Genomic DNA, 16,194 nt, shown 5'->3' with positions numbered 1-16,194 from the left:
TCATTCCATTTTATGTTTTCATGCCCAGCATTCCCGCAAGAGACAGCTGTCGTTGGATCGTTAGCAGATCCTCGGAGCTTTTGAATTGCGTCGTAAACTCGACAGCCACCGTTTCCAGTAACTTCACACCTTTACTCTTGGTTCCTTTAAATCCATCCAGCTCTTGCCAAGGGATCTCAAGAGTGCACCTCGCCACCTGCAATGGTTCTTTCTTTGCTCGCGAACTTGGCCGCTCAAAGTAGTTGTAACTCTTTTTCGTGGCAATGTACTGCTGCATGTACTCTAAAATGCCGTTAATCCAAAACCGACCCATGCCCGTCATGATCGAGCTGAGCACGAAGTTGAACTCAACAACGATATCTGGAGTGTGCACTTCCGGGCATTCATAAACAATCTGGGAAAAGTTGGACTCTTTCAATGCAATTTTGTTGTTATTAACGGTAACTGTCATCCCTTTTTCGTTATCAAACAGGGCTCTGCTGGGGCCCATTATTTTGACTGTAAAGTCCTTTGCTGAAAACTCGCTTTTCATCAGGACCCGGTAAAACTGCTGTCTTCGTTTGTCATGCAGAAAATAACCAAAGTAGTCCAAATATCGGATCTGAGACCAAATTGTGACCTCTGCCCTAAAAAGCCCTCTTCTTTCTCTAAACACCTTATTTGCTTCATCAAAGGACATATGAAACTTGAACATCAAATATGCCACTACCACGCTTCCTGTTCGTCCCTTTCCGTACTTGCAATGTATAACAACCACATGAACAGGCGATTCCATCAAGTATTTCTCCACATCGGCCACCACGTTGAGCAGATCCAGAAAAGGCATGGCATTATGATCCACTAATGGTCTATGTAAATACCGACCACCGTGCTCCGTAACAGTAGCAGGATCATATCCGATCTTTTCTCCACGAAGATTCACCAAGAGCCAGTTACCCTTACCATGGTTCCTGTTTAACGCCTCTACCAGGTCGGAAATATTGTTCTTGCAAACCTGGGCAACAGCATCAGAAGGACCGGAACAGGCCGCCAGATTGGGCAAAATGTATGAAACGTCCAGTTTGCGCCCATGAATTATTGAAGAATACCTCCCCTGGGCGGGAAGCATGGATCAAGGAGAAAAGGGATTTAATTTTAAGAAAGGGAAAGTTTCCCTATAAACTTTTTCTTATCTAAAGGCAAATCATAAAACATATTCAATTTATTTGAGCAATGCCGTTTCCTATTCCATTTTATGCCATCTGCGCGGGAGTGGCTGTTTCTACCGTGTTATACGTGCATCGTGAAGAGATAAGTGAGTTTTTCGAGGATTTGGCAGTTGAAGTGCTGGAAAAGATCGAACGTCGCAAGAATAGAAGAATGATAGCCAGGTCTCAGGATATAGGTGATTCCACCACAATGGCCGAATCCCGGTCGACTGTTAGAAAACGGCGCGTCAAAGATTGGATCGATGAACAGGAGTACTACGAAGACTCCGATACAGAAAGTATCGAAACACCTTCTCGCACAGCCTCGTCTGTTTAACTCATTAGAGCAATCACTATCAATAAGACAACGACCAATACCACCAGCAATATACACGTCCATTTCCGCTTTTTCTTTTGATACGCATCCGCCTTAACCAGCTCGCGATGGGCCTGCTGGTTATCGCTGGTGTATGCCAGTAGGTTATCTTCGATGGTATCTATTTGTTCTCCTTGTTGGTTAACGATCTCATTTAAGTCTTCGAAGATCTTGTTGATATCCTGGACTCCACGGGAGATGTTGTCGATAGCGTGTTCTCTTTGCTGGATGACCGACTCGTGGAAATCTAATTCTGCCTTGCTAATTTGCGGTTCTTGTTGCTGAGCCAACAGAGGCGTGGTTTCGATCGGAGCAGAATTCTGTTGGTTCGAGTCGTATTCCTCGTTCACTACAACGGATTGCAACCGCTCATTATACGCTCGCAGAATTAATTGGTAGTTGCGGAACATGTCTGTGCATTGGGACTTGAGTTTCTGTTTGTTGTATTGCAAAGTCGGGTTATCCAAAGAGTCCGGGTTGTTTTCCAGCTCGGTGATACTTTTCTCCACCTGCAAATGCAACGAGTCGCACTTCTTAGCGAGCGAAGCCAGGTTGTTCCGCAGGCCTAGGGTGTCTCTTTTGGTCCCCAATTGCTGCTGCAGTTTGTCAAATTTCGTGATGTTTGAAATCAGGTCCGACAGCTGCGAGCTGATCGTATTGAGCTGCTGTGTGGACGCCGTCGACTTGGACGGCCGAACAACGCTTTTCTGGGCCTCCAGGTCCAGATTGGCAAAAGACATTCAATATTGGCAAAATAAGTTTTCTGTGGCGGTGAAAGATGGCTGGGGAAATCAAAAGATAAATTTACAGCTACCTTTTTTTACGCGACGCGTATATATTATGAAGACAGATAAACGTGCCAGATTACGCGCAGCTCGTGCTGGTGTCAAGCTGTCCGACGACGAGGGCGACTACGAAGACATCTACGAAGAGGTTGATGAACAGCAGTTCCGCAAACACAAACAGCATCAACTTCTAAATGACGACTTTATAGTAGACGATTCAGGAAACGGATACGCAGAAACCGGTGCGGACGACTGGGATGGCGCCAATGAGTACGCGAGCGAGGAGGAGGAAGAGCCGGAGACTCGTCAACGCAAAAAGATCGCCAAGATCAAGCGCGACACGCCCCAGATCTCCTCCTTCTTCAAGGAGGCAGAGCCAGAAGTGAAACCAAAACGCAAGATCGACAATCTTGACGACATTTTGAGCGACTTCACGACACAGGCAAGTGCCAATGCGAAAAGCACACCGCGTTTTGGTGTTTCAAAGCGCACCGACGTGTTCTCTTCGCTCAAGACCAACAAACTGAAACCGGTGAAACCATTGAGCGTGAAGAAGCTTTCTTTCGAGGACGAGGCTCCAATAAAGCGCGTCAAACTCAGCTCCGAGGGCGAAATCTACAATGCAGAGTCCGACCCTGCGCCAATACAAACTCCCTCGTCGCCAATCAAAGCCACCACCACCACCACTACCACCATTGATGACCAATTGGACGACGATCTTAGCTCTGACGATGAAATCGCGATCACAACTTTGAAGACCGCAAAAACCACTGTAGAGAGAGTCAACATGAGTTCCAGCAAGGAGTCCAAGGAATCCATAGGCATCAAAGAAGTGCCGTCGTCTCCAACTAGAGACAGTCCTGATACCTCGATGATGAACATCACGTTTGAGAAAGTCGAGGAGTCTCAGGTTGTCACCGACTCGGACGTGCTCCAGATGTTCTGGCTCGACTATGCAGAGGTCGACAACAGTCTGCTGCTCTTCGGAAAGATCAAGACTGTTGACGGCAAGTTTGTGAGTGGAATGGTCCAGATCAATGGACTGTGCAGAGAACTGTATTTCTTGCCACGTGAAAAACGTCTGGAAGACGAGGATGGTCCGCCACCAACTGCAATGGATATCCACGAGGAGGTTATCCCGCTGATCCTCGACAAGTTCGGTTTGGAGACTATTAGGGCCAAGCCTGAGGTGAAGAAGTTCTCGTTTGAATTGGAAAACATTCCAAAGGAGACCGAGTATTTGAAAGTCCTGCTACCATTCCAAACTCCTAAGGCCAGAAACGCAATCATCCCTGCCAATATGGACGGAGAGACATTCAGATACGTCTTTGGTACCAATGCCAACATATTTGAGTCGTTTGTCCTGCAAAGAAACGTGATGGGTCCGTGCTGGTTGGAGATCAAGGGAGCCGATTTCTCGGTGTTGCAAAACTCGTCCCATTGTAGCGTGGAGGTGGCTGTTTCCGACCCAGCCCAGATCAAGCCAATGGAGACTAACATGACGGCTCCAGATCTCACTGTTCTCAGTATCAATGTGCAGCCAGTGACCAATTTGAAGGAAGGAAGACAGGAGATTGGCTCTGTTTCTCTTGCTGTGTACCATAACGTTCCACAGGACGCCCCGGTGAGTGAAAATGCCGTGCCTGACGAGCTAGTGACTCTTGTTCGGCCAGTGGGCGGTTCTCTGACCCTGCCACCAGGACTTTCTCAATTGGCAGCTCAGAAAAAGATCCCGTTGAGAAGCTTCAACAACGAGCGTACGCTGTTGAACTGTCTCAGTGCTATGGTCAAGAAAGCCGATCCTGATGTGTTCATTGGCCATCGTTTGGACAGCGTCGTGTTGGACGTTTTGATGCGCCGGATGTTCGACCTGAAAATCAACCAATGGTCTACTTTTGGACGCAGAAACAGAAAGCAATGGCCCGACAGGTTTGGTAAAGGTTCCGGCCGTAACAACATGTTCTATTTAAAGGAAATTTTCGCCGGCCGGTTGTGTTGCGACATTGCCAACGAAATGGGTCAGTCTTTGACTTCTAAATGTCAGTCTTGGGAGCTTCCTGAAATGTACGAGGTGGTGTGCAAAAAGAAGTTTGTTCCGATGGAGGTCAACCTTGCAAACCCACAGTTCGCCGAAGACGCCAATCTTCTCCTTGCTGCGTTCAACGAAAATAGCACAAGCGTTCAGATCACAGCCACCATTGCTTTCCGTGTCCAGATCTTGTCTCTGTCCAAGCAGCTTACCAATCTTGCTGGTAATGCCTGGGCACACACACTTGGCGGAACCAGAGCAGGTAGAAACGAGTACATTCTACTGCACGAGTTCACAAGAAACGGGTACATTGTTCCTGACAAGGAGACTAGATCCCAAAGACAGGCGGCTGCAAGTGCTGCCATTGAGCAGGATGCTGATGAGAGCGCAGCCACGTCGAACAAGAAAGCCAAGTACCAGGGTGGACTGGTGTTTGAGCCAGAAAAAGGATTGCACAAGAGCTACATTCTGGTTATGGACTTCAACTCTCTTTATCCTTCCATCATCCAGGAATTCAATATCTGTTTCACCACAGTGGACAGACACAATCTGAAGGATGGAGACTTGCCAAAAGTGCCAGAGTCGGGCGCTGCCCAAGGTGTGCTGCCTCGGTTGCTCCAGCAGCTTGTTAATAGACGTCGTGAGGTGAAGAAGCTGTTGAAGGACCCAAGATCCACGGCCATCGAGAAAGCTCAGTACGATATTAAGCAGCAGGCTTTGAAGCTGACGGCCAACTCCATGTACGGTTGTTTGGGATACGTGAACTCGCGTTTCTACGCCAAACCATTGGCTATGCTGGTTACCGATAGAGGAAGAGAGATTCTGATGAACACCAGACAGTTGGCCGAAAGCAATGGACTGAGAGTTGTTTACGGTGATACCGACTCGGTCATGATCGAGACTGGATCCGAAAACTTCAAGGACGCCATCGGTATTGGTGAAGACTTCAAAGTGAAAGTCAACGAACGGTACCGTTTGCTGGAGATCGACATCGACAATGTGTTTAAACGGTTGTTGCTCCACTCCAAAAAGAAGTATGCTGCGATGAACGCCACGATGGACGCTTCTGGGATCGAGAAGACCGTTCTGGAAGTGAAGGGACTTGATATGAAGCGGAGAGAGTTCTGTCCGCTGTCGAAGGAGCTGTCCACGTACGTTTTGGAGAAGATTCTTGGAAACACCGATCCTGAAGACGCTTTGAACGATATCTACATGCATCTGGAAGAGGTCAGAGACAAACTGAAAGAGAACAAGATACCAATGCAGAAACTCACAATCAACACGAGACTGTCCAAGGACCCAGATCAGTATCCGGGCGGAAAGTCGATGCCTGCGGTGCAGGTGGCTTTGAGACTCAGAAAACAGGGCAAGCTTGTGCGTGCGGGCAGTGTGATGACGTTTGTGGTCACCGACAAGGGTGAGGACAACGGCGATACGGTTGCTGAGCGGTCGCGGGCCATTGGCGAGATCCTGGCCAACCCTGCATTGTACCGGCCGGATCCATACTACTACCTCGAGAAACAGATTTTTGCTCCTGTTGAGAGACTTTTGGAGCGGATCGAAGGCAGCGACGTTGTTCGTCTGGCGTCCGCGCTGGGATTGGACGCCAGAAAGTACGAGGCCAGAGCCCGGTTCATGCAGGACCGTGCGTCGGCCGAGTTGCAACCACTGGACTCCACTATTTCAGATAGCGAGCGGTTCCGCGACTGCAGGAAGTTTGTTATGAAATGCAGCTCGTGTCACAGCTCGTTCGACTTTGGCGGTATCCAGGCGTCCAACAAGTACCAGACCACATATTCTGGAATCAAATGTTTGTCGTGCCAGCAAATGCTTTCTCCACTGGCCGTTTCTGCACAGCTCGAACACTTCTTGCGCCACGAAATCTCGGCCTACTACGCGGGCTGGCTTGTGTGTGATGACTGCGGTATCAAGACGCGCCAGGTGTCTGTTTACGGACGGCGGTGTATTGGTAAGTCAGGAAAAGCTTATGGTTGCAAAGGAATAATGAGGTACGTTTATTCGGACAAACAGCTGTACAACCAGCTGTTGTACCTGCAGAGTCTGTTTGACGTCGACAAGGCCAAGAAACGCGTTCTGAAGCCGCTGGTGGCCGATCACGAGTTCGAGGACAAGGAGAACAAACCGGTTGCATTGAACCAGGGAGAACTGGACGCGCTGGTGGAACAGAATAGAGACCTGTTCAGGTCACACCAGAGGGTTGTGGACAAGTACCTGGCGGAATGTGGACGACGCTACGTTGACATGGGTGGCATTTTCGAGTTTATGAGTGTATTTAAAAGAGAGTGAATATAGCACTTTTATTTCTATTTTTCCTCTGTCCGGCTCAGGATCTCCTTTCTGACACACCTGACGGAATCCGTGAGCTGCTGTCTCCATTGTGCGCGGGTCTGGTCGATGTCGGATGCCAGCTTGGACACCTGGAGTTTGGCTTCATCTAATTGTTTGCTGGTTTCTGGCAGTTGTTCTCTTTTAATGGCATCGAGCCAATTGAAAGTGTTGGAGGACGTTTGCGGCATCAGATAGCTGAATGAGGCCAGTCCGAAAACCACAGGAGTCACAAACCTCGTGGGCAGTGATCTAGTGCGCACAATGATCGATCCCGTCAGCATGGCTGTCAGAACGTACAGTCCAGACGGAAGCACAGGCTCCACCACCAGCTGATGATATTTGTCGAGGAAATTTCTCTTTTCATTCAGATATGCGGCATGGAGGTTGTTGTATTCGGCCTCAAAGATCTCGAGCTTCTGCAAAGCGTATTGACGGGCCTTTTTGGCGTAGTTCTCCAGAGTGCTGTTGACGGTGATGACTTTACCCTCGACGAGTTTCTTGTGCGGGTCGTGCAACGTGTCCTCCTTCTTCTTCAGGTCCTTGGAGATGGCCTGATTGACACCCGGAGTGGGAAGGACTTCTTCTTGGTCGGAATAAAAGGAACGTGCCATAATGGACGACTTGACCTTAAAAAATAAATAGAGTAAATTATTGGTTGGTTTATTATGTAATTAATTTCTAGCCAAATATCACCTGGTACGAAGTGTACACCATGGCCACTCCGCCAATGAGAACCAGGACAACGTCCATGAGCTTGACCCAGATGGTCTCTGCACAGCTGCGGTAGTGCAGCATCGGCGGATACATGTACACCAGAGGGATGCATGCGAAACAGCCAACAAACGAGACAAACTGGTCCAGGTTGGCCGAGCCCTGGTACGCGATCAGCGTGGTGGCCACGACGACGGCCGTCCGGAACAAGTTCTTGGACCATTTCGTGGCAGCGTTGGTTTTTCCTGACCTTCTATGGAAGATTCTCGACTCGATAATTCTAATAGCAGGCAGCAGCTGCAATGGAGCAGACAACAGAATGGCCACCGCGTAGAACAGCTGGATCGACCCAACAGCCACGGACGATTGCGGAAGATTCAAAATCACAACGGTGTTGACGTTCTCGCCGTACGTTAGGTATCCCAGAGACCCCACGCCAATAAATAAAACACAGCACACAGCAATGACTGCTCCCAAAACTTTCGGATACTGTTCTGGGTACTTCATGGACTCCTGCACCGGGATGATCAGTCCAATACCTTCAAACGCAAAGATGGCAACTCCCACAAACAGGGACCATTTGTCCTGGTTGAAAAGAGCCACTGGCGAAGGGCCGGTCTCAATTAGGTCCAACGAGGCATAGTACACGATGGTGACCAGACCAGTCATAATGAACACATTGGCAAGCAGCGCAGCCATCGATAGCTTGGTGATGTTTCTGATCAGCGCAAGCGGAGTGATCACAAAGCATTCAAACACAACCAGCTTGCCGATAGAAATGTCTACGTTCAAAAAGTTGAGGATGAATGCGCGCAGATTTTCGGCGGTGAAGATGGTGTATGCGGCGACAAACCCGACCTGTGAGATGATGATGGACGCGAGAATAAGGATTTTCATTTCCTTGCCATAAAGAACCATTCCGATGTCTCCAAAAGATGAAACTTGGGTCTTGACCTTGGTCAAAATGAGAATGTAGTAGCACCAGTACGAAAGCAGCCCGAAGAAAAGCAATGTCAATATGCAGAACAAGAGTCCTCCGTTGTAGAATGCACGGGGAAGAAACAAGACTCCTGTTCCGACGAACGATTTCAAAAGTAAAAAGAACGACTTCAGTGTGGAGGCAGTTCCTGTTGTCGAGCGAGAATCCAGTAAAGGAGTCTCTTCGTCGCGGTCTTTGTCCAGTACGTAAGAACAAGCAAGATAATCTTCATCTTCCAGGTCTTCACCGGCAAAGTGGCCATAAATAGACAGGAACTCCAAAAAGTTCCTGGTGATGAACGTTGGTTTCGACAGCTCGTGGCCGTACTTGGATTTCTTATGCATGATAAATTGTCTTCTAAATCCTCCTGGAAGACGGAGCTGGGAAGCTGCCGACCCGCGGCGTTCGCCTGGGAAATCTGTTCCCGTCAAACTGCGCGACCGTCTCAAGGAGGAGGTTTTGCTTGGGAGAGTGTATAGGTCTCTGGTGATGTCACCACCGGCCAGTTTGAGAGACCCTTTTGCGTCTGTTGCCAGATGTTTGGAGACGTTCTTCAGAATCTGAGGATCGTCGATCGTGGAGCTGTACGAGGACGATAGCTGGTTATCGCCCTGTGGCTCGCCACGCCCGAAAGCGGAATTATCCTCCACGTCCGATGAGGTGGACGAGGGAGGCGATGCGTGGATAATAACCGGTCTTCCGCGGGTAGCCGTTCCTGGACTTGCTCGGTCGTCAATAACCGACGAGCTAGAAGAGTCTGTTCTTCTTTGTGCTAAAGCAGATAATGGGGCTGTGGATCCCAGCGGCGACGCTGCCAAACGGGCCATCGAGGCTCTTCTACTGGCGTCTCTGCTGGACCCACGCGAATCTGACCCATTCCTGCTGAGAATTGGCACGGCTCCGGAATATCTTCTTGGCGGTGACTCTCCCATGATGACAATCTAATTATAAAGTATTTGTTGACCGTCGTTTCAGAATTGTAAAGAGCGACGCGTCGATATTGAAAGAGAAAAAAAATAATTGACTCTAGTGATGGTTTGGCCATTTGGAAAAGGGTCAAAACAGACCGCAGAGCAAGAGCCTGTGGTTGCTGAAAATAAGCAGGAGAAACAGAAAATCTTCATGGAAGATGTGCCTCCAAAATTTGAGACACAACCCCAAGTTTCACCGCAGGAATCACGCTCCCAATCCAAAGAGGTGAAAAAGATCCTATCGGAACTGACCTGGGCAGACTTCCAGCCCGCAAATCTACTGGAAATCCCCTGTTTCAGAGACGCCGGACTGGCCGGGTTCTCGTGTTTGTTCGTTTTCTCGACTGTGATGTTTCTTTACCATAAAGATATACGTAAAGCTACCAACTGGGGATTCGGAGGTCTAATGCTGGGATCGACATTTGCATGGGAACAGTGCAACGCGCAGCGAAAAAAGTCGCAACTAGCAGTGCAAATGGCACAGGAACGGTTCAGACAACGCCAAAGCAAACAGTCCAAAGACGACTGATCCATCGTATCATCTAGACAACCATTCTGGAGCAACCTCTTCTCTTGTTTCTATAGTGCTCACATCAAACGCTTCGATCAATAACTCCACCAGAATACGGCCGCCTCGCACTCCTGTGAACCGTCGATATTCTTCACTGACACTGGCCAAGTTCCAGCCTTGTAGTTTCCGTAGACATCCTATCACCGTTCCTGTTCTATGTCTGCCCATTCCGCAGCACACCAGCATCGGGTAGTGTCTTTTATCGGCAATCACTTCCAATGCCTGTTTGATGGACGCCTCCGAGAGCCCGTCCCATGAGTTGGAGTCTATTGAGTCGTATCCTAGATTGCAGAATAGATTGATATTATTTTCCTCGATGAAGCGCAAAAATGTGTCCTGCGGGTCTTCTATAGCCAGCCAAATGACAGACTTGAGATGTAGTTGTTCCAGAAACGAGTGGTTGATTGCCGACGGCTGTCCTGATCGGTAGAGGTGTTTCTCCACGGGGCTGAAATTAATCGGCGGAACGATCCGCAACGACGGCGGAGCAGTCACCACGGTGGTCGACTCGGTATTATCGTTCTCTGCGGCAAGATTCGGCAGCTGGTCAATCAAAACCGCGTCTTTGGGCGCAGCCTTTGCTTTCTTGTCCATGTATGGAAAATAATTTAATTAAATTGTTATTTTATTCCACGTAATGGCAAAGAAAGACGTTAAGACAAAAAACACGCCGGTCGTGAAGAAACAGACGCCGCAACAGACCTCTGACAAGACAAGTTCTGGCGTTTCGGTGGTCCAGGAGCTTGGCAACTCCGTTAGAATCTCGTTTAACAGTTACCTTGCAGAAACAAAGAATAACCAAAAACTGCGATTGATCGACACGTTCCTTATTTTCCTTGTTGGACTAGGTGTTTTACAGTTTGTGTTCTGTGTGCTTGTTGGAAACTTCCCATTTAACGCCTTTTTGGGCGGATTCATCTCGACTGTGGCTCAGTTCGTGTTGACGGTGTCGTTGAGACTCCAGAGCTTGGACGCCAACAAGACGGTGTTCAAAGGCATCACGCCAGAACGGGCGTTTGGCGATTACATATTTGCCAGCTTGGCATTGCATTTTGTCGTTCTTCATTTCATAAATTGACCACTTCATATTATATATCTATTGTGCTATTCATCTCGAGCTATGCTCATGACGCTCTCACTTCCGTCATGTTCGTCGCGCTCATCTTCTTCTTTGTAATCGTCTTGGGGAAGCTCGAACTCGCACCGGTCGAACTCTTCAACCTCGGTCTCAGACTTTGGGATTTGTCTGAGCCACTTCATGCGGGGGCCGGATGGGGCTTGTTCGTTGATGCGGAATCCAAACAGCTTGAGCTCATATTGTTTACTGGGCCGCTGTTGACACTGTCTTTCGATTTCAGGGAACATCTTGATAAATAGGCCGGCAAAAGAAGTTCCGAAAAATGCTCCGTCAATGTTCAAATAGCGTGACGACGAAGGCAGATATATATCGTTGCAACATGGACAGTATAATCTGACGGTCTCGATTCCGCTCTGGTCGTATCTTCCCATTGGTATAAGACGCATTCCTTCACAATAGTAGCGTGGACATGTTCCAAACACTTTTTGTTCGTATTTCTCAGCCATTAAATGATATCCTTGTTTAGTTAAGATGTACCGGGCGTGGATCAGCCCGTACAACAATTGGGCAGCATGTTCCACCAGTGGAACGTTCGAAACTTTGATCGGCACTTCTGGTTCCAGGTCCAAAATCACATCCAGCGCCTCTCTATAAAACGGAACTATGGAGCTGAGTCCCGTCAGATTGAAGTCATCTTCGATGAACTCAGGCGCAACCTCAACAAAGTAATCATGGCCAAAGATTGAACAGTACTGGGAGATCCAGCTGTCCATCTCTTCTGTAGAATTCGACTCCAGGTCGTTGGATATATTCATTAGACTAGAAGGATTATTATGTGTTTTATTTTTTTTTTAATCTTGCGGTCAAAATTTTCACCCATGCCTCTTGAAACTGTGTTTTTGGTCATTACTGGCCTAACATTATTGTCGAATCTGATTTCCATCGTTTCCAAGGAAAAGATCCAACGGGCTGTTTATTTGGTCTTTCTGAGACTGTTTTTGTCGCAAAAATACGCCCAATTGAAGGACCTTAAATCTCAGCAAATCGCCATTAATAAGGAAAGAAACTCGATCAGTGCCCAGGATAACTACGCAAAGTGGACAAAACTCAACAGAAAGTACGACTCGTTGACCGAACAGACCAAAAAACTCGAAAACTCGCTTTCTGGACAGAAATCATCGATAGACTCGTATGTTTCTAGAGCTCTCCAATTGGTCACCGTGGTACCAATTAACTTGCTGAAACTTTGGTATGCTCGCAAAAGTCTGTTTTTCGTTCGCCCAGGCACATTCCCTTGGTTCATCGACTCGCTAGTGATCAATCTACCGTTCCTGCCCCGCGGATCTGTTGGAATCTACGTCTGGTGTTTCTGTGTCAACAAAGTGTTCTGGATCGTCGCCAACCTGATCCAATCGCTCTCAGAGACCCCGCCAGCAAAACCAGCTAAAGCAAAAGTTAACTAATTCATCAGTATTATTTCTACTCAATACAATCTAATCCCAAAGCAAAGCAAAAAACCAGTCAACGTTTGACCCAATCCAAAATTCCATCAAGCGACACAAACTTGCGCTTCTTGCGCGCCGGGTCCAAAAACTTACGTAGGCGAACCAATCGCTCGTAGTTCTCGACCTCCTGCGTCAAGTCGTTCATGTTCAAATAGCTTGTGGACCTGGTCAACGGGTTCAATCTTAATGGTTTCAGTTTCTTGTGGTTCACTAACTTGTCAACCACGTAGTGCAGCCACAATAGATTGATTCCTGAGCATTGTGCAGACCAATCAACGTCGGTGTCCTTGTCCCGTGCAAGCATCTGGCGCATCATCCGGTACACTTCGAACCGGTAATCGCCTTTAGCTCCGAAAAACTGTGGAGAGTCAAGTCCAGTGAACATGGTTTGAGATCCGATCTTGGCTCTCGAAAGAGTGTAATCAATTAGTTTCACCTCGACCGAACTCGACTCGTCAAGAGACAGTTGCGCAAGAGAGTCCGCGGCAGACTGCGACTTGCTCGATCTGGCGTGAGCGTCCCGCTCTTTGATCACGATGTTTCCCCAGTGCAGGTCTCTATGTTCAAATTCGTGAGACTCTTGACCTTTCTTCAAGATCTCCACCAATTGAACAAAAATATCCATGGCCTGTGTCCAGTTCTTCACCTCAAAATGTTCCAAGTCCAAGCCTCCGTACTCGAGTCTGAAAATCAGGTGCAATTGAGTCTTCGGATACTCGTCAGGACGGGAACTTTCACAACCGTGTTGCATGTTGTAGTCGTCCCACAATTGCACCAATTCTGCTGGCATTGGTCCACGAACAACAGTTGCAGACTTCATTTTGATGTACCCTGGAACAGTAGACATGGCCATTGTAATGCTCTGTTCCTGAATCAGCTCTTTCAAAGTTGGCTGGTTATTGTCCTCGTCTCCAAAAGAACAGATCTTCCAGACCGTCAATGGAGCTCCAGTATATGCGTCTTTCTCCAAAAACACCTCACTGGACGAAGCATCGGCGAGTTTTTCCAAAGTCTTGTCCTTGGAGCGCATCTTGCGCATAAATGTGTTGAAAGAAACAACTCTTTGCTGGTTGCAGAGTTTCAACAGCAGCTGTTGCTGCAACGAATCGTGCTCGTTGGCACGGACAGTGTATACTTCCTTGCTATCAGAGGCCACACGGGTGCTTCCTGTGGACATGAACGAGGATATAGATAGCAAAGACGAAGAGTTTCTAAGTTTGTTTTTGATTTTGTCCCTGGATGTTTGGTTCGGAACTGGAAGCGAAATGTCCACAGATGCTCTTGAGCTGTTGGAAGAGCCTCCAATGAAGGATTTTCTCAAATTGTTGAGGTTGAGTTTGCGAGATGAAGGAGCAGACGACAGAGTTGGCTCATCTCGAGAAGCCAGCGATCTGAGCGAGATGGAATGTCTTAATCTAAAAAAGGAGGATTTCTTTTTCAGTTCTGGTGAGGCGGACTGGTCCTCTGGCTCCAATTCAGGAACAACCTCGTTTTCTGCGTTTTCGTTTTGTTCTTTGTCCTCGCTCTTGACAGCACCTGCAATTTTGTGTGCGATGGACTTGAGACTGGATCCTGTGGATCTCGTCGAAACCGACGAGATGCTGGCCAGCGACAAAGTGGAGAGACGATGACTTTTCTTCTCCTCGCGTTCAGGTATCTTGTTTATTTTGGATTCTGCCAGGGCTTTTTTCTTTTCTGCGACCGGAGCTCCTCTAAGACGACTAAGGGTATCACCACGGTTGTCTTGGTACACCTCAAAGGACCGATTTTCCTGCAACAGCTCATTCAGCGACAAAGATCCCGACCGAGTGGACAATCTGCTCATTCTCTTTTGCGACTTGATCGAATTGGCACCCGTATTTGATGTTCCCGAAGATAACGAGACTGTTGAGCTGGATGGTCCAATAGGCCCCACCTGGCCCATCGAGCCCGAAAGCACCATGCCATGTCTTTTATTGGAGGCTAACATGACCACCAATCCGTTTTCTTACACGTCACAAGCTCCGATATATAAATATTGGAGGTTGTTTACCAGTGTATTAAAATGAAATGTAGAAAAATAATGTGTGAAATGTTTGTTGACCGTTGCTGTTTGGGGAAAGTTGTAAATATTTTTCCACCCTCCACCGCGACACAGCCTGCTTTTTTGTGTTTAATCTTTATTTATTTTATACAGGCTGATGGAAGACGGGTTTAGAACGTCGGTGATACGGAAGCCGAGTGCGCGCCAGCTGAAGCCGCAGTTTAGCCAGCACCGGCTCGACGACATGTTTGGCAAGAAGGAGTTGTCGACGGTTCAGGAGTCGGAGTCTGAGCACGCGCCGCCAAGACTGTTGCGGACCAAGAAGTCCAAGTTGTTGGCCAGATTTAAGGACGTTGACGGAGACGAGGAACAATGGGAACAGATTGAGCCGGTTGATTTCAAGCAACGGCTGAGCGAACGCAAAGAGCACAGAGACACGTTTGTTTCGCGGTCTCAAAGCACCCAGTCGATATCGTCCGGGTTCAGCAGTGTTTCTGCCGAGAGTTCGCAGTTTGTCGAGTCCGACACCGAACACAGCGACTATGCAGACGATTTTGACGATCTAGAGCCTGATTTGAACCTTGCGCAGAAACTGGAACTTAGACGACAGCAGGCCGAAAAGCTGGCTGAGCTGACCAGACGCACCTCAAGGCTGTATCTTGACGAGGCTGACGAGCCAGACAATGGCACTTTCCACCGATTGAAGGTGGTGAGTCCGAAGAAACTGCGGGCCAAATCGTCGATGCCCGTTTTGGCCGGCAACACTGGCCGCAAATCGATCCGCAAATCGTCCTCCAGCATGGACATTCCGAAATCTGGGTTTTCGCGCTCGCTCCATCGCACCATGTCGTCCATGAACATTGTCCCACAGCCGCGGACACTGCGATACTCGTCTGACTTGGACGATATTGACGCATTCCCTGAGGACCTCACAATTACGCTTTCCGACTACAAGAAACTCAAACGCAAGAGCCGAGCGTTGGACCTTTCGATGTACGCAGAACAGGATACCCGGCCGCGACGGCCACAGTATGCGGACCCGACAGTGACCAACAGCACGAGACTCACCAAGGAGGGGAAACTCAAGATGATCAGGTCTATGGGTCGCAACAGGGGCCAGCACACGATGGGTGGGATGGTTTACGACCCTGAGAAGATGAAGTGGCGCGGCAATGAGCAGGATCTCAGTCTGTTTGAGATGTCTACGTCGACCAGACCGAGCTCGATGAAATCGTCGTTGCAACGCAGCAAGAGCAGCAAGAACCTCCAAGTTGTTGGAAACATGGTTTACGATACCGACCAGCTGCGGTGGGTGAGCATGACTGGCAAGTATGAGGACGATCCGTTTGATAATTTCGATGATACTATCACCGAGATGCCCAAGCGAGGCAAACCGGCCAGAGCTGCTCCCAAGAGCACCCATGCAGAGCATTTCCAGATTTCCGACGGCATGTACAAGGCGTGGAAAGTGGAGAATGAGCGGTGGGGCCGCAAGGTTGGGAGCTGGTTCCCAGCGGACAATGAAGGGTTTGCGTACTGCTACGAGCTGAAGACGATTTTGAACGAGAATTAAATAAGATGAATGGACAATTGACAATCCCAATACGGAAATTTTTCAGATGTGCTACCA

General features: G+C 48.5%; 18 protein-coding genes across 18 annotated transcripts; 8 read left to right on the top strand and 10 right to left on the bottom strand.

The window, feature by feature from the left end:
• Positions 1–10: 10 nt before the first annotated feature.
• On the bottom strand, positions 11–1,108 carry OGAPHI_002523 (uncharacterized protein; the record flags this gene model as incomplete). Its single annotated transcript, XM_046203402.1, has 1 exon — positions 11–1,108. The coding sequence occupies one exon, from the start codon at positions 1,106–1,108 to the stop codon at positions 11–13; it is 1,098 nt and encodes a 365-aa protein (XP_046063182.1).
• Positions 1,109–1,212: 104 nt separating this feature from the next.
• Positions 1,213–1,524, top strand: OGAPHI_002522 (uncharacterized protein; the record flags this gene model as incomplete). Its single annotated transcript, XM_046203401.1, has 1 exon — positions 1,213–1,524. The coding sequence occupies one exon, from the start codon at positions 1,213–1,215 to the stop codon at positions 1,522–1,524; it is 312 nt and encodes a 103-aa protein (XP_046063181.1).
• OGAPHI_002521 (uncharacterized protein) lies at positions 1,521–2,303 on the bottom strand (the record flags this gene model as incomplete). Its single annotated transcript, XM_046203400.1, has 1 exon — positions 1,521–2,303. One exon carries the CDS (start codon positions 2,301–2,303, stop codon positions 1,521–1,523), a length of 783 nt encoding a protein of 260 aa, XP_046063180.1.
• Positions 2,182–6,684, top strand: OGAPHI_002518 (uncharacterized protein; the record flags this gene model as incomplete). Its single annotated transcript, XM_046203397.1, has 1 exon — positions 2,182–6,684. The coding sequence occupies one exon, from the start codon at positions 2,182–2,184 to the stop codon at positions 6,682–6,684; it is 4,503 nt and encodes a 1,500-aa protein (XP_046063177.1).
• On the bottom strand, positions 2,964–3,230 carry OGAPHI_002520 (uncharacterized protein; the record flags this gene model as incomplete). The annotated part of the gene is made up of 1 exon (XM_046203399.1): positions 2,964–3,230. One exon carries the CDS (start codon positions 3,228–3,230, stop codon positions 2,964–2,966), a length of 267 nt encoding a protein of 88 aa, XP_046063179.1.
• Positions 3,300–5,837, bottom strand: OGAPHI_002519 (uncharacterized protein; the record flags this gene model as incomplete). The annotated part of the gene is made up of 4 exons (XM_046203398.1): positions 3,300–3,928; positions 4,110–4,218; positions 4,795–5,508; positions 5,814–5,837. 4 exons carry the CDS (start codon positions 5,835–5,837, stop codon positions 3,300–3,302), a joined length of 1,476 nt encoding a protein of 491 aa, XP_046063178.1.
• Positions 6,685–6,701: 17 nt separating the features above from the next.
• Positions 6,702–7,337, bottom strand: OGAPHI_002517 (uncharacterized protein; the record flags this gene model as incomplete). Its single annotated transcript, XM_046203395.1, has 1 exon — positions 6,702–7,337. One exon carries the CDS (start codon positions 7,335–7,337, stop codon positions 6,702–6,704), a length of 636 nt encoding a protein of 211 aa, XP_046063176.1.
• A 67-nt stretch (positions 7,338–7,404) lies between these two features.
• OGAPHI_002516 (uncharacterized protein) lies at positions 7,405–9,348 on the bottom strand (the record flags this gene model as incomplete). Its single annotated transcript, XM_046203394.1, has 1 exon — positions 7,405–9,348. The coding sequence occupies one exon, from the start codon at positions 9,346–9,348 to the stop codon at positions 7,405–7,407; it is 1,944 nt and encodes a 647-aa protein (XP_046063175.1).
• Positions 7,901–9,361, top strand: OGAPHI_002515 (uncharacterized protein; the record flags this gene model as incomplete). Its single annotated transcript, XM_046203393.1, has 2 exons — positions 7,901–8,079; positions 9,016–9,361. 2 exons carry the CDS (start codon positions 7,901–7,903, stop codon positions 9,359–9,361), a joined length of 525 nt encoding a protein of 174 aa, XP_046063174.1.
• Positions 9,362–9,448: 87 nt separating this feature from the next.
• Positions 9,449–9,916, top strand: OGAPHI_002514 (uncharacterized protein; the record flags this gene model as incomplete). The annotated part of the gene is made up of 1 exon (XM_046203392.1): positions 9,449–9,916. One exon carries the CDS (start codon positions 9,449–9,451, stop codon positions 9,914–9,916), a length of 468 nt encoding a protein of 155 aa, XP_046063173.1.
• Positions 9,917–9,925: 9 nt separating this feature from the next.
• OGAPHI_002513 (uncharacterized protein) lies at positions 9,926–10,552 on the bottom strand (the record flags this gene model as incomplete). The annotated part of the gene is made up of 1 exon (XM_046203391.1): positions 9,926–10,552. The coding sequence occupies one exon, from the start codon at positions 10,550–10,552 to the stop codon at positions 9,926–9,928; it is 627 nt and encodes a 208-aa protein (XP_046063172.1).
• A 43-nt stretch (positions 10,553–10,595) lies between these two features.
• OGAPHI_002512 (uncharacterized protein) lies at positions 10,596–11,036 on the top strand (the record flags this gene model as incomplete). The annotated part of the gene is made up of 1 exon (XM_046203390.1): positions 10,596–11,036. One exon carries the CDS (start codon positions 10,596–10,598, stop codon positions 11,034–11,036), a length of 441 nt encoding a protein of 146 aa, XP_046063171.1.
• Positions 11,037–11,062: 26 nt separating this feature from the next.
• On the bottom strand, positions 11,063–11,851 carry OGAPHI_002511 (uncharacterized protein; the record flags this gene model as incomplete). The annotated part of the gene is made up of 1 exon (XM_046203389.1): positions 11,063–11,851. The coding sequence occupies one exon, from the start codon at positions 11,849–11,851 to the stop codon at positions 11,063–11,065; it is 789 nt and encodes a 262-aa protein (XP_046063170.1).
• Positions 11,852–11,914: 63 nt separating this feature from the next.
• Positions 11,915–12,499, top strand: OGAPHI_002510 (uncharacterized protein; the record flags this gene model as incomplete). Its single annotated transcript, XM_046203388.1, has 1 exon — positions 11,915–12,499. One exon carries the CDS (start codon positions 11,915–11,917, stop codon positions 12,497–12,499), a length of 585 nt encoding a protein of 194 aa, XP_046063169.1.
• Positions 12,500–12,557: 58 nt separating this feature from the next.
• Positions 12,558–14,510, bottom strand: OGAPHI_002508 (uncharacterized protein; the record flags this gene model as incomplete). The annotated part of the gene is made up of 1 exon (XM_046203386.1): positions 12,558–14,510. One exon carries the CDS (start codon positions 14,508–14,510, stop codon positions 12,558–12,560), a length of 1,953 nt encoding a protein of 650 aa, XP_046063167.1.
• OGAPHI_002509 (uncharacterized protein) lies at positions 13,101–14,172 on the top strand (the record flags this gene model as incomplete). Its single annotated transcript, XM_046203387.1, has 2 exons — positions 13,101–13,491; positions 13,670–14,172. The coding sequence occupies 2 exons, from the start codon at positions 13,101–13,103 to the stop codon at positions 14,170–14,172; spliced, it is 894 nt and encodes a 297-aa protein (XP_046063168.1).
• A 298-nt stretch (positions 14,511–14,808) lies between the features above and the next one.
• On the top strand, positions 14,809–16,137 carry OGAPHI_002506 (uncharacterized protein; the record flags this gene model as incomplete). Its single annotated transcript, XM_046203383.1, has 1 exon — positions 14,809–16,137. The coding sequence occupies one exon, from the start codon at positions 14,809–14,811 to the stop codon at positions 16,135–16,137; it is 1,329 nt and encodes a 442-aa protein (XP_046063165.1).
• Positions 15,105–15,848, bottom strand: OGAPHI_002507 (uncharacterized protein; the record flags this gene model as incomplete). The annotated part of the gene is made up of 2 exons (XM_046203384.1): positions 15,105–15,504; positions 15,709–15,848. The coding sequence occupies 2 exons, from the start codon at positions 15,846–15,848 to the stop codon at positions 15,105–15,107; spliced, it is 540 nt and encodes a 179-aa protein (XP_046063166.1).
• Positions 16,138–16,194: the final 57 nt, after the last annotated feature.

The sequence above is a fragment of the Ogataea philodendri genome (assembly GCF_020536065.1).
Source record: "Ogataea philodendri strain CBS6075 chromosome Unknown scaffold1, whole genome shotgun sequence".
NCBI lineage: Eukaryota > Fungi > Ascomycota > Pichiomycetes > Pichiales > Pichiaceae > Ogataea > Ogataea philodendri.
This window is presented reverse-complemented; position numbering and strand designations above follow the sequence as displayed.